Raw genomic sequence first — 15,562 nt, 5'->3', positions numbered from 1 at the left:
TGACAACTAGACAATTTAGAAGCTCATCCAGAACCTTTGCTAGCTAGCCCTGCGCTATTCATTTCTCATCTCAGTAGAGTACTTATTTTTCAAATCTCTCGATGGCTTCTCCGTAGGGTGTAAAAGTTGGCCGTCGTGTCCGAAGGAACAAGCCTAACACTAGGAATGAAAAGCAAATCAGCATTAAGACTGTCAAGCGTTTAGGGTGAATGCTGGTGAACTGATTTCCCTTCTCACAAATGAACATGTGTGTATACTTATGTAGGAGAGAAGGGAAAAGAATTAGGAAGAATAGTGCTCTCAGTTCTGGGCGTATAAATAAAACTTTCATTTTCTTAGAGTGAAATATTCACCTCTTTAAAAATGCAACCCAGTTTTTACTTATATGCAATAATTACCACTAGGCTCTACAGATATACAATTTGTCTGTGCTGTTCAGTCAACCTTGAAGCTGGATAATTTAGTAGGTTCTTTTGGAAGGGTTTTTATTTTTTCTCCCCACCAGGACTTGTGGCACCCACCCTGAATACAAATTCTTGGACCCTGGTGCCACGCACGAGAAGCTGTACCGTTGTCTATCTACCGGTTTATTTTATTCTTCATCATGATCATAATTAGTGAGCATGCATAATAATTATCGGGGTGGCAAAAATATTCCATAGGCATGAAATTATTTTATGTATAAAGTTAGAATCAAGAGACTGTTCTCTTTAAAAAAAAAAAATTGTACTGCATATTTTTAAAATGTGTATTTCCTAGGCATTACGAAATTAAACCAGGAGCCCATGGCTGGATCAGAGCTGTTAATGAGAAAACCACAGCCTGCCTTCTCTGAAGCCCACTGTGTGCTTGTTTAGGCCTATAATGACCCCGACACAGAAAGGACTCTCCAACCAGCTTCCACCTTAGAGGTCCTAACGATTGCATATCAACCGTTGAGGATGTACAAACAACTTTTCAGCAAAATTTCTCAATGGAATTGTTTACAATTTGTTTGAAGAATTTTAAAATGTGTCTTTAGAAAGATTTCTGACTTAAAGATTTCACTAGTTTTATCATGTGTTTTTCCTTTACATTTCTTAGGAGTAAGAAAAAAAAAAGCATCACTTATTTGAGATCAAAGGCAAACGAGACATCATCTCAGTGAGGGAGCAACCTTAAAAAGCAGCACAGATGATTATTTAAAAAATGCTGCCAGCATCTAGGAACCATACAGCAGTGCTAAGAATGCATGTTTTCAAAAGGACCGGAACACTGCCCCCTCAGAACAGTCCCTCGAGCATGTGCCACATTCTATATTTAAACCTGAGTGTTATAAAGCAGAAACTAATACACCACTGTAAAGCAATTATACTCCAATAAAGATGTTTAAAAAAACAAAAACAAAAACCTGAGTGTCATTGGGAAAAGATTTGTGGTACAAGAAAGTAAAGGAGTGTTTGAAATCCTAATTATTTTTGTGAAATCTTGTTCACAGAGTCAAAACCTCTAGAAAGAAGCTGTCTTGCTAAATATCAAAATTGTTTCCAATGTGAGATGAACCTAAATGTCAATTCATCCCATCCTTTGCCGGAGTAGTTTCTGACAAATGACACCAGCATTTCAACCTCTTCTCGTTGGTCCTTTCCAACTAGAGGGGAAACAATATGAAGTAAGATTTCCAAATAATGAGTTTAAACTTTTTTTAAGGCAATGTTAATTGGATACCTGCTAGAAGCTGGGCATGTGATTTCACATTTGATCTTCACTATAAACTTGTGAGGATTAAATAGGCTGATGTGATGTGGGTAATGGTTAAGAACATGGACCCTAAAGCCAGTTACCCCCCAGCTCAAGGATTGACTCTGGCCCGGTGCCTGATTTTGTAAATAATGTTTTATTGGGACACAGCCACGCCCATTTACATATTGTCTATGGCTGCTTTTGCTTTACAAATGCAGAGTTGCATGCTGCAGTGTCGTCCTCTTTTGATGTAGTACTCCAGAGCAGGGAATGGCATACTTTTTCTGGAGAGATCTAGATGGTGAATATGTTTGCTGTGCAGGCAACTCTGCCAAAGGAACTCCACTCTGCTGTGGTTCTGGGAAAGCAGTCTTAGGCAACACACACACACACAGATGAGTGGGCCTTTGTTCCAATAAAACTTCTTTACAGACACTGACATTTGAATTTTATATAATTTCCAAATCTCACAAAATATTATTTTTTGATGATTTTCAGCCCTTTAGAAATAGAAAAAAAACATTCTTAGGGGGTTTCAAAGCGGGGGATCAGGATTTGGGCTCTGGTTTGCCAACCCCTGCTCTAAAGCACTAACAGAAGCCAGATATTTGTCCCTCAAAAATATCAACAGATATTTCCCCGATCTGCTCCTTCCTGTTTAAGCTTATAGGAAATGCCGATCCTTCACATCTCATTTGGGTTTAGCAACCTGTTACCATTCCCACAATCACCAGGACTGTGCTTTCTGCTTGCTAATTTGATCTCGAACCACACTTGAGGCCCATCCCGCGCTGTCCCTCCCCACCAGCTATAGGCCAGAACCGCTCCAGTATGACCCTTGCACTACATCACCTTTCCTATTAAGCCAAACTGGACTTCTTGCAATCTCTACTTCCTTCTTGTTTCTTTGCACTTTTAGGCATAATTACACAATAGTCCCACGCAACTAAGAGGCAGGATTTTATATATTGAAGCTAAGGAAGCTTACGTGGGCCCTTTCCAAAGCTTGATTCTTCATTTGATATGCGTAGATTTGTAGGTTTTTTTCCTGAAATCACACAAAAATTGTCTAAGCTTCAGACTGCACCAAACCTGCCCCACTCCACCATGCCTGGAGCACACCGCTTAACACAATTGCTCTAAGATGTTTCCCTTTCTTCCAACATCTCCTTGAAGCTGTCCTCTTACCATCTAGAAGACAGGTAGCAATTATACCCAGTGGGGATGAGAATTCCCACCGTTCCCCATTATCCCACTCAAATAACATAATATGCTTAATTAAAAGACAGCCAGGAAAGAGAGAATGGGAACTTACCAACTGAGTAATAAAAGACAGAATGCCTCTTGTACTTAGTTATTTTCTTTTCTCTTCTCATTATTTTGGTTTTATTAACTTTATCACTACTTGACAAAGAACATTCACTGATTGTTTTTACTGTAAATAAATGTGTTCATCAACAGACGGGGTACTGAGTATCTGTGCTGTGCAGTGGCATTACAATGAGGTTCCTGCCACTTTATCGTCAATGTGGTATTTTCTTGCCGTTTTCTTAATGGTCCATCCTAGGGAACAAGGCCAGTCTGACAAGCAGCACCAATTCATCTGATGACAAAGCCACTAGGATTCTTCACAAGAGGCCCCAGAGGGCCTTTTATAACTGTCTATCCCCTGAGAATAGTGCTGCGAACCCTGTGTTCCCAGCATGGAGCGATGGAACCAAACAAAGACAGGTCGGGGATGGAACTCTGAGAAGGTGGGCATTGCTATGAAGTCATAAAATCTGGTTTTCAAGCATGGCACTAGAGCAGAGTTTCTCAATCTTGGCACTATGGACTTTTCAGACCAGAAACTTCTTTGTCGTGGGGCAGTCCTGTGCCTTCTAGGATGTTTAGCAGCTTCCCTGGACTTCACCCAGTAGATGCAATAGCACTGCCCCCTCCTCCTAGCTTTGACAACCAAAAACGTCTCCCAACGTTGCCAAATGTCTGGGGAGGGGTGTGGTACACCTATCCTAGAAGTACAGCTTGGAGGGATGGAGGAGAGGCAGGATTCAGATGCGTTCTGATAATTCTGCTGAAGCATTTTTGGAAGGTTTTCCCACTCTTGGAATTGCCTTAAGAGCCAGTTTCTGAACAACATATGGAATGAAGCCCTACTTCAAGCCCATGCTTCATTGCTCATGGCTATATTCCTGGAATCACAGAATTTTAAAATTAGAAAAGATCTTAGAGGTTAGCTAGGTTCAAATAATTATGTAACCCACTGAATATCTGAACTTGTCCAAACCCAGCGTGTTAAAGATGTTTTGTCACTAGGACATGACATCCGTGCTAAAGAGAGATTATCAGACGTATTTCATTGTAAAGTATCTAGAACAGCATCATATGCAAAGTAAAAGTCAAAATGTTATAGTTGTCCTGGGTGCAACTTGGGGTAAGTAGAGAATATCAGCCATAGGGGTTCATCACGATTTAAAACAAACCAAAGAACCTAGAGTATGGTCCCAGCCCCAGAGCTGGGAGACAGGTGTGGGGGGAGGTTTAGGGGGTGCAGAGTGAAAACTGGTTCGGTGATATTAAGGTCTACTGCCGGCTGCCATCACAGCATTTTTAGCAAAAACAGTCACAGTTTTGTTGCTTGGTCAGGAAAACCTTGTTTCATTTATACAGCATTTCTCTCTCCTAGAGACACATCCTGCATTCATTTCCCTGAGATGGTCCACTTAAGTAAAAGTAAACTGAAGGAAAGTCATCTAGAAAACAAATCACCCAGCGGTCTGCTTATTCATTTTTCATAAGCATCAAAACCATCTCTTCCTAAACAAAAGACGGAACAAAAACCATCTCTTCCTAAACAAAAGATGGAAGATGGAGGAAGGAAAAAGAGTTTTCAAGGGATTCTCATTTTGTTCCGTGGAGGAAAGTAAGTGTAGGGAGAACATCCATTTTCCTTGTCTGACGTTTTCCTCTGGGGCTACTTCCGCTGAAGCCTCCCCATCCTCGCCTTCTCCTCACCTCTACTTCATGCTCTTGGCCTGGGGGGTGGGCGGGGGCTTAGGAAGAGGATCTGGGAGAAGTCCTAGGTCCTCAGCTCAACCCTCGCTGCTCCCTCGGACCTGCCTCCTTGCACAAAGCATCTGACATTAGGGTGACCTGAGCAGAGCAGGCTCTGTCCTGGCGAGGAGCCTGCAGTCAGCCAGCTGGGTTACACTGTCCCTGGGTGACACTGGGGCTGTGTCACCAGAGCCAGCCCTTTTGGCTGTAGATACAAAGCTCACATCCTTTCATCAACTGTTCGGCAATAAAGCTGGCACTCTGAGTTCCCTTTGTCTTTTCTTCTGTGTCAGTTGGGTTTGAACTCAGGAGGGGAGGAAAAGGGTGTTATTAGCCCCTTAAGACACCAACTGTAAGATTGGGGTTAGAATGGTTTAAATAACCACGTGAGAACACTGGCCCATTCACACCACACCCCACAACTACATGATCAAAGCCCAGTTAGACCCCCATCTCCAGGCTCAGATACTCAGAGTCTGGTCTCACAAATGGGGAGATGCCAAGCTGACTACAGGAATGCTATTAAGTACCTAATAATTTTAAAAGAAAGCAAACTTTCTCCTTTTGGGAGCAGGATTCTCCCCAAGTTCAAGTGCTGGCTCTGATACGAGCTTAGGTGAGTTTCACCTTCACGGTGCTGTTCATCCGTGACAGTCTCAGAGGTGGTGATGATAAAACCAGGAATTCTAGGTTTTGTGTTTGTTTTTAAATACGTTACCACCGGTGAGAGAAAGAACCCTGTGAAAACAGAGCAAAAATGCAGAGCCATGAAACTCGGTGGCCTCTAGGTGGTTAAAGCTAACGTTCATTTATTCTATGTATTCCTTATAGAGTGAGACATCATTGCCTATAGAGGTCCCTAAGGGATTCAATTTAATGAAATGATCAGAACAACAGCAATTAGAATATAATTGTGTGTACGTAAATATGCATAGGGGAGCTTTGATAGAGTTTACGGTTGCTACATTCATCCAGAAGTTTGGCCTACATTATTAATCTGCACTACTATGAAGAAAAGGTTTGTTAGTCAAAGATAAACCATCCCGATGATTTTGAATGAGTGAACTCCAAATCGCTGTGGGATAATGAGGTGGCACCGTTCACACATACAACTCTCTGCTAAGCAGGAGCCTTCTGGCCGGTCACATAGGAGGTCTCCTTATTGAAAGATTTATTTTTAATTTTGAACAGCTTCCCAGCATTACCCTTTACGAAAATTAAAATAAGGAGCTGGAATTTTGTCCTATTCAGCAAACCTCCTGGCAGGACTGCTCGCCGTGTCAGAGAAAACCTCATTGTGTCAGAGGAATTCCCTGTCCACCCTTTCCCTAGATCTAGAAGAATTACACTTACTTTTTTAAAAAAACTTTGACTTTGTTTCCTTCCCAGGCGTAATGTTTTTGCACATTTTCTTCTTCTGGAGGATTTTTGGCCTGTCTTCCTTGTGTTCTTTGTGCCTTCTGGCTTGGTAGGGGTTGATATAATCCCTTGGCTTGAATCTTTAAATATACAGAGTCAGAGAAGTCTCCCCACAAAATCTGTGGGAGCCAAGCCTGTCCTCAGCACATCTCCCAGAGGCTACCCTCCGCCAAAGAGAATGACTTTACCTTGTACAGCTGAGGCTTTAAAGGTCCATTCCTAGTTTTAATTCCATTAAGAACACAAAGTAGTGATGTACTGGAGGACAGCCGGAAGAATACAGGGGGGCTGAACATAAGAATATTGATTGAATCATCAACCAGATTCTCTAGGGGTGCGAAGACCACTCTGCACCTTCTTGGCTCCCTGTAACTCAGAGACACTCAACATCCTAGGTTTCCCAGGATCTATGTGCAATATTTCCATTGCCTTCTTCCAAAAGACAACTAATAAAAAGCTGGCATTCACAGAGTCCTTGTGATGCTATCAAAACCTCCTAAATTGGGCTTCCCTGGTGGCACAGTAGTTAAGAATCCGCCTGCCAATACAGGAGACACAGGTTCGAGCCTTGGTCCGGGAAGATCCCACGTGCCGCGGAGCAACTAAGCCCGTGCGCCACAACTACTGAGCCTGTGCTCTACAGCCATGAGCCACAACTGCTGAGCCCACGTGCCACAACTACTGAAGCCCGTGCGCCTAGAGCCCGTGCTCCACAACAAGGGAAGCAACCGCAATGAGAAGCCCACGCGCAGCAACGAAGACCCAAAGCAGCCAAAAATAAATAAATTAATTAATTAAATAAATTGATAATAAAATAATTTAAAAAAAACCCAAAAACCTCCTAAATCATACTAGCCTTTGTAGAGAAATAAAAGTGACGACCACAACAGTGTTCACATCCTAGACGTGCAGAAATAAAAGGCAAAAACATAACCAGAGGATCTGTTCACACCACATATTTTTAAAGACTGGTCACATCTGTGTAACTGAAACAACCTTCTGGGAAGATCTGTCAGTCTAGCACCAATTCAAAATCTTCCCTCAGTCTTAACTTTTTATTTATTCTAGAGACTTCAGGAAAAAGTGGAAAAAGAATGACTTTGGATTGGGATACTGGAATACTTCTCACTATGGAGTCAATTAGTACAGATATATTTTACTTAACTATTGAGTGCACCTACTGAAACGTTCATCTAAGGGAGAAGTGCAGTAAGAGGCGATAGGATTGTTGGCAATTTATGATCCTTTTCTGATGAAGTGGATTGTTCTTAATTAAGAGCTTCACAAAAGGATAAAGCACAGTCCTTTTTTCCTCCTCCCCTTTAAATCCCCAGAAATAAATAACATGGAGGTGGCAATGTGAAACATGTGGTAGAAATCCAGAATGGAAAATTATCATGAGAAAGTGTGGAAACTTCTTTGGGGGAAGAATGGGAGTAAGTGGGTCAGGAGCAGAGCCTAGAAATCTAGATTCTAATTCACACTTTGGAATATCTGATATTCAAGATTGGATAACAGTTCTGCAATTACCTCAGCAGAAACTCTCCATGAACAGAAAATGCTTTCCTGTCATCTGAATTAGAAGAGGAAGGTGATGCAGGAAACAAGGTAAATTAACTCTCCTCCTCCACCTGTCAAGTGTGAATTTAACTATGAAAGTGGCTACAAAAGTAGGATGTGTTTGAAGGAACATTTTGTCAACCACACAGAGCAAGCTACCCATTAAACCATTCATTGTTCACAGGCTTACCACCTGGTGATTCCAATAAAGACCCGTGTCAATTATTTTTTAATTTTTAAAATAAAAAAACAAGATCAAAACTACATCCACTAATGCTGTTGTTGGAAAATACAGCAAATGCCCATATAGCACTCTGTGTTGGTAAAAATCAATTTTATATTCCTAAATAATATGTAAATGAGCTGATATCTGACCATGACCTTGTGATTAAAATGGCCAAGATGCATCCCTTACAAGAGAAGTCTAGCATGGAGTGACCCAACTCATGTCATCTGTTTTCAACCAGACACTGTCTTAGCCTTCATTTAATCTCCACCACCTAGTACAATGCATGTTACGCAGTTGGTATCCAAAAAAATATCTGCTGAATGAATAAACAGCCTTCTAAGTATCTTTTGTATTATAATGCAGCTCACAGGTTTATGATTAGATCCCTGTAGTTCTTCTTCAACTGGAGAACTTTAGCATCCTTCATGGATATCAACACAAGCTCTTTCTCCATAAATGTTTAGATAAACGATAAAGTGGATCCAATCCCTACCTGCTTGGTTGGTGGTCACAGTGACGGACACAGACTGGTCTGGGCTAGGGTTATACTTGGACACGCCATTCACTGCCCAGATTTCAAACGTGTAGTTGGTATGAGCCAGGAGGTCAACGATGGAGACCTTGGTGGACTTCAGTCCGTTCTGCTGCGGGGTGTAGTGGACCCCACTTCCGCAGGGTCGGCACTTGCTGGAGTCACCCGTTCCACATTTCTTGCACACAACATTGTAGGAAATATCCTGGCGGCCACCCGTGTTCTGAGGACTGCTCCATTCCAAGTTCACTGAAGTCTCGTTGACATTTGAAATCAAGTTTAGAGGAGCAGATGGTGGACCTGGAGAAAGAAAAAGAAAAAAACAACAAAACATACTATCACACCAAGAATTGAAACTAGCCTCTGGAACCTCATGGAGCTTATATTCTTCTCTGCAGCTACAAGAAGCAAGATGGGCCTGTTTGGCAAAGAAAGCCAAAAGCAAATCAAGCCAGCAAAAATCTTTTAAAAGAGCAATATGATAGGGAATTCCCTGGCGGTCCAGTGTTTAGGAGTCCATGCTTCCTCTGCAGGGGGCACATGTTTGATCCCTGGTTGGGGAATTAAGATCCCACAAGCCGTGCAGCCAAAAAAATTAAAAAAAAAAAAAAGAGCAATATGATTGAAGGCTGTATGTGTGAGTGTCATTCTCCTTCCTGAACAAACAAATGTAGCATTGACTGCCACTCTGAGACTTGAAACAATTCTACATCAAATGGGCTCCAAGCCTGACTTTCCCTCTGAAGTGGCCAGGCTTTTTTTCTCATAACTTATCTAGTCTTAATCTAATCATCTGAAAGATGGGTATACGAATATGTTTCTAATTCCCAGGGCTGTTGTGGGGCTCTGGTAAATTAATGGTTATATACCGCTTCTGAAGATAAATGATGATTCCTAAGTACAGTGCGTCATCAATATGGAATAAAATTAACTACACTGTATAGATACGCCTCTTCAGTCTGACATGGCAGTTGAGAGTTAAGCTGTTTATGGGTAATTAAGTAGGAACTGGTTTAATGTGGTTGCAGGGATGTCGAAGGTACAGTTGTTGAGAAATCTCAACTCCAGGGCAGGGATTGTGCGAAGACTCCCAAGACCCCATGTCCTGTCCTTCAGCTGACCAGGGCTGCACCAGGCTCTTCTTATGATACACATTTCCACTGACGTCAAAGGTTTCCAAAATATGTCTGGTGGCAGTGGCTGTTTTGAAACAGAACAACTGATTGCAAACAACATAAATGGTTGGTTTAAAAATAGTAACAATAAATAAGACCACAGACTCACAATGAACCATCTCGATTCTTGCTGTAGATTAGTCTCTATGCCAAGATGTTGTGACACAAACTGTCTTCAGGGAGAAGAATCAGGGTGAAACAGAAACGGGGGAATTTTTCTAGTCTGAGCTGATTCCAAAGGTCTAAAAGATACCTGCTGCACTGTAAGAAAAAATATTGACTCACTGCAACAATTGGAAGGTTCTCTCTTTTCTTTCCTCTTTCCCATTTTGGTGTTCCAAGAAAAGAGCCAAAGCAAGTTTCAATGACAATCTGAGGCTTCTTGCTTATTGTTTCTATTCTACTTCTAATATATTTGTAATGACTGCTTTCAGGGAAATGTGTCCATGTTCCCCAGAAAAAGGAGGTTAACCGGAAACCTGCATGAGGTCAGGAGACGCTTTACCTAGTCAACCATAACGGAATATACTGTTCCAGACTAGCCATTGCCAGAGAATTGGAAGAGGTAACTTTTACGAATAAGGAGTCATATTCAGTATTTACTGCTTAGTTCACAGTGATGAATGGCTAAAGGATTTTGGTAATAATATTGAATAAGGGTAATTCACTCTCCTTTTCGCTTTATACAACTTAATTGAAGCCTTTATTTATTTATTTATTTATTTATTTTTTGAAGCCTTTATTTTAACAAGGTAAGCAGGACCTCCCAATCTCCCTGGGAGACTAATTACCGACAACCTCTTTCCCTTAGTGTTAAGACCTGGTCCCCATCCTAAGAACTTAAAGGAAAGACAGTGCTGTAAAATTTGTGTTAAAGGTAAGATTGCCCCCACAGAAGTCCTCAGAAAGAAAGCACAAATTTCCTTCTTGTTTAGACTCCAAATTTATATCTTATGGTCCTTAGTAGAGTGATGGAAAACAATAGGATTAAGTAAATGTATTTTTGAATAAATGATTAGAGCTATTTGAAATCACAGACTCCTAGAGCCAGATAAGATGTTAAAGATCATTTGGCTAAATAGTCTTATTTTATAGATGAGGAAATTGAGAGCCAGAAAGCAGAGCTGATAATACTGAAAGTTCATGCAACCTAATTAGTGACAGAGTCCAACTAAAATCCCAAAGTACTAACTCCCACACTCTGGGGTTATTTCCACATTAAAGGTAAAATAACAACAAAATCAGTAGCTTCTCAGCTGCATCACACGGGGAGAACAGCTTGGTGCTCTGTGACCACCTAGACGGGTGGGATAGGGAGGGTGGGAGGGAGACACAAGAGGGATCGGGTATGGGGATATATGTATACATATAGTGGATTCACTTTGTTATACAGCAGAAACTAACACAACATTGTAGAGCAATTATACTCCAACAAAGATGTTAAAAAAAAATATCAGTAGCTTCAGCCAAAGTTTGAGAGGTAAAGATAGGAAAAGGGAAGGTGTATCTTCAATCCTGTTCAAATTCTGTAGATGTTTCCTTCCATCATAGTGAAATTGATTGCTAGTCTGCTGCTGAAGTTGACCACAGCTTGGTTCATAAAATGGGTCAAGCCACTGGTTCTTATTTTGTTGTGACTTTCAGGGTTAAATACGAGTGACTCTTAAATCCATTAACCTCCTTGCCAAGGTTCCTAGTCCACTTTCACATGGGAAAATGTGACACAATGAATCAAGCACAGAAGCAAAAAGTCAGTAATTAGTATGTAGGACGGGGCATGGCAGTGTCTAAACAGAGAAGAAATGGAGCAGAAAACTAAGTGGTCACAGGACTCAGAGATATAACGCTGCCACGTGAAAAAAAATACAAAGATGCTGCAGGGTTTCAAAATGGAGGGCTGGCATGAAAACAAGAGGCAGTGCGGAAGAGCCTTCTTCCTTTGGTCAGTGATTCTTAAAGAATCTACCCTGGGGCAAATGCTCAACGGAAGACAGAGAACTAAGCACGTTCAAGTTCAATGCTGCCTCCATGAATGGTTTGGTGAGTCGTACTGCATATGTTTTATGTTTTGTTGCCATAGGAGTGATGGTTACACGGGGGCATAAACCTGGGAAAGCACACTTGCTTTTTAAATTAAAATCACAATGGTGGTTGTATTGTATTTGAGTTTTTTCTTTTTAAAAAATTTTTGCCAATTAAAAGATGGTAAACACATCACATGTGTTTCCATGTATAGGGAAGGGCCATCTCTTCCTCAGAAAAGAAAGTATCCTCTTCTCAAGGAAATGAAAAAAAGGCATGGCCTTTAATACAGCCAAGTCAATCTGGGCCCAATGGTCATACTTAACAGCAGCATCTTAAAATAATTACCTGTAGAGAGGACTAAAGAGAATAAAACAGGCAACATGAGTAACACTGAGTTTTCTCAATAAACACAAGGCATCCAGAAGGAAAAAAAACTTAACTCTTAGATTATCTTGTCTTCTTTTTTTTAAGTTTTGAAACCCAGTAGGACCCTGTAGGACCTTCCTGGGGACAGATCCCCATGGCCCCTCTCTCTTGTTTGTAGAAAAGCTTTAGCCTCCTAGGCCTTCCCCGAGTTCCAAAGAGCAAATTTAATCAGAGAAGTGAGAATATGCAGAAACAAAGGAAAACAGTCAAGCAAGACAAAATAATAATAGTTTAGCCATAAAACAAAGTCAAGGACCTTTAATTCCTCCTCAGGGGCTACAGATAATATCCTGAACCATAACCTTGACTTGTTCTGCAGATACTAAAACCCCCATCAGGTACAAGAAGTTAATTGCATGCTGACACAAGCACTAGACCCCAGGCCAGCTGGAACCAGAAGGTCGATGACTGAGATTCCCAAAACATCACCCTGTTACCTCACCGTCAACCAATCAGAGAATTGAGCATGAGCTGATCATATACCCCGAGACTCTCTCCCTCACACTGTCTTTAGAAACCCTTCCCTGAAAGTCATCAGAGAGTTCCAGTCTTTTGAGTATTAGCTGTCCATTCTCCTCACTTGGGGCCTGGCAATAAATGCTGTACTTTCCTTCACCACAACCTTGTGTCAGTAGATTGGTTTTGCCACAGGTCAGGTGAGCGGGCCCAAGCTTGGTTCGGTAATAGCATCATATCTAGATACTTAGGAACAATTAAATTTCTGACAAATGCTTGCCTCTCTCATCAGAAGTATGCCCACCTCTAAATGTCTCCAATTTCAAATATGAGATTTATAACTAATAGGGATAATCGTACCATTTAATTTTCTAGTCTCCATATTGACATCGTATGTACCAAGCATACACCAACATCAGGTAGCTGCAGGTCATTGTGAATTATAGGGTTTTATGTCTTCCCAAACTGCCCACTACTGGCCTCAATGTAGGACTGGCAGTAATCCTGCTTATGAGATTTTTCCATAGTCAGGGCATTATCTCTATTTCCTATTCTGTTTGGAACATGTAAAGGGGTTTTGCTAATCGGACACCCAGTACATATCTGTTTCATCACAGTCTGTGTGCTCCTCAAGAGAAGAATTGATGTCTTCCTCATTTCCCAGTATCTCCCATGATTCCTAGTTCAGAGCAAGCTCAATATACTTTTGAGGAGTCATGAATGACCGGATGGAAAGCTAACAAGGTCCTCTAATGCATCTTCTGCCCATCTACCTACAATGTTATTTTAAGCCTGTGAATTAATACAAGCTTCTCTGAGATAAGGCTGTACTAGCCAGCTTTTCACATACTGATTCATTACCATTAAGCCCTGTAAAGGACTATCTCAGTGTAGCTAGTTTAATTCAAGTTCCTCTTTTCTACATTTTAAAAGTACTTTGAAACAAGTAGGGACGGCTATGTATCATATAGAGGTGGTTTCTTCTGTTAGGAGGGACTGTGGAGTCATTCAATTACTCAACAAATATTTATTGTGTCCAGTATTTGTCACCTGCTCTAGAGGAGGGAGGAAAAAGAAATATTCTGATTCATTTTGATACTTTCCTGGATAGTTGAAGGAAGGGGCAGGAAATCAAAGGGGGAAGGAAGAGACTAAAGGAAGTTAAATATGGACTATGTGAGCACCAGGAAGATGGAAGGGCAAGTACTCTCTCTTCTCTTGTTTTTATAGCTCCACAACCAGCCAGTATGGCTGGAAATTTAAAATGTGGGCTCTGTCAATTGAAGTTTTGTTAATTTGGGATTGGTTATTATGACTTTTCTTCCTCCATCTTGACTTCAGATAATGATTTCTTCAGGCATGAAGCTATGGAAAACTTTATCTCTGAAAACAGTTAATTTTAACGGTTTCATGGGCCTTTTCCTTATTAGCCTTTATAGAAGTATGGTTTTTCTTTTTTTTTTTTATTAATTAATTTATTTATTTTAGGCTGTGTTGGGTCCTCGTCTCTGTGCGAGGGCTTTCTCTAGTTGCGGCGAGCGGGGGCCACTCCTCATCGCGGTGCGCGGGCCTCTCACTGTCGCAGCCTCTCTCGTTGCGGAGCACAGGCTCCAGATGCGCAGGCTCAGTAGTTGTGGCTCACGGGCCCAGTCGCTCCGCGGCACGTGGGATCCTCCCAGACCAGGGATCGAACCCGTGTCCCTCGCATCGGCAGGCAGACTCTCAACCAATGCGCCACCAGGGAAGCCCTGGTTTTTCTTTTAATTTTACTTTTATGAGCAAAATTAAGACATTTTAAAATACAAATCAATCAAATACTGAAGTATATTTAAGGGGATAATAAATATCCTTCCTTTACATTTTTGGTTTTATTTGCAAAACCTGCTTGATATTCACATATAAGCCTAAGGTTCTCTCTTCCTGCACCAAAGAATGGGGCTAGTGTGCTAAACTATTTTAAAGTTCTCATGTTTAGAATGCCTTTCACATTTTTAACATAATTTAGTGGCATGGGTAATAGCTTAACTACTAGAACAAGAAGTCAAAGGCAATAACCCTTAACTTACTAACCCTTTAGAACAACATTTAACAAACCTCTGTAAAGGGTCAGATAGTCAATATTTTAGCCTTTATGGGCTATATGGTCTCTCTAGAAACTGTTCAACTCTGCATGGTACCTTGAAAGCAATCATAGACAATACCTAAACAAATGCATATGACTGTGTCCCAAGAAAATTTTATTTGCAAAAACAAGGGCAGCTGAATTTGACCCTCAGGCCATAGTTTACCAAGCTCTGCTACAGGGACTTTGATAGAGCAAAGCACTCTCTTCCCAGAAAGATGATCACTCATAATTTTGCACATAATTCTAGGGACTTCAAGCATTGGGATCACACCCCTGATTTACACACTTATACAGGTCAGGTAACAACTCTGGCTTCTGAAGTCCAAGTTACACCTACTTTCTTTGATTAAGGAAGGAATAAAATACAGAAACTATTATGGCCTATTTTTTGGGTTTCTCATTGCTCTGACAGAAATGGCCTCTGTATTTCTTGCCACTGTGGATAAATTTAATGAACATCCATTTGCTTCACTGGTGTGAAAGACTTTCTGTATTGCACAGCAGGTACTGGTGGAAGGTGCTACAATGGGTAATTATTATTTTCTAGTGGGATGTCAACTTGCATTCAGTTGACAGGAGTTTGACAGTATGAAGTCCCCAAGAAACTGTAGCCAAATTACAGCAGAAGCAAAGGACTATCGCATCATATCATGTTACATCATAAAAGAAATCTTGATCTTCCTTAACCTATCATGTGCTTTCCTCTGGGAAAAGACAAGCTTTCAGAAATGAACCACACACTATCTAGAGAAATTAAATGAATGTGACATTTAAGAAGGGCAATATTCCAAGTATCAAAGAAAATTCCAGTAATTCCACAAATCATAATTCTTCCCTCC

General features: G+C 41.0%; 1 protein-coding gene across 2 annotated transcripts in view; it reads right to left on the bottom strand.

Moving 5' to 3' along the window:
* The window catches only part of EPHA4 (EPH receptor A4), a 135,161-nt gene that overhangs the window by 46,394 nt on the left and 73,205 nt on the right, over positions 1 to 15,562 (bottom strand). For both annotated transcript variants that reach the window (XM_068544353.1, XM_068544354.1), the window contains exon 5: positions 8,478 to 8,816. In XM_068544353.1, coding sequence (XP_068400454.1) covers positions 8,478 to 8,816 — 339 coding nt within the window. The remainder of the gene's footprint in view (positions 1 to 8,477; positions 8,817 to 15,562) is intronic.

The sequence above is a fragment of the Eschrichtius robustus genome, chromosome 5 (genome assembly GCF_028021215.1).
Source record: "Eschrichtius robustus isolate mEscRob2 chromosome 5, mEscRob2.pri, whole genome shotgun sequence".
NCBI classification, from domain to species: domain Eukaryota; kingdom Metazoa; phylum Chordata; class Mammalia; order Artiodactyla; family Eschrichtiidae; genus Eschrichtius; species Eschrichtius robustus.
Note: the sequence above shows the minus strand (reverse complement) of the source record. Positions and strands in the feature narration are given on the sequence as shown.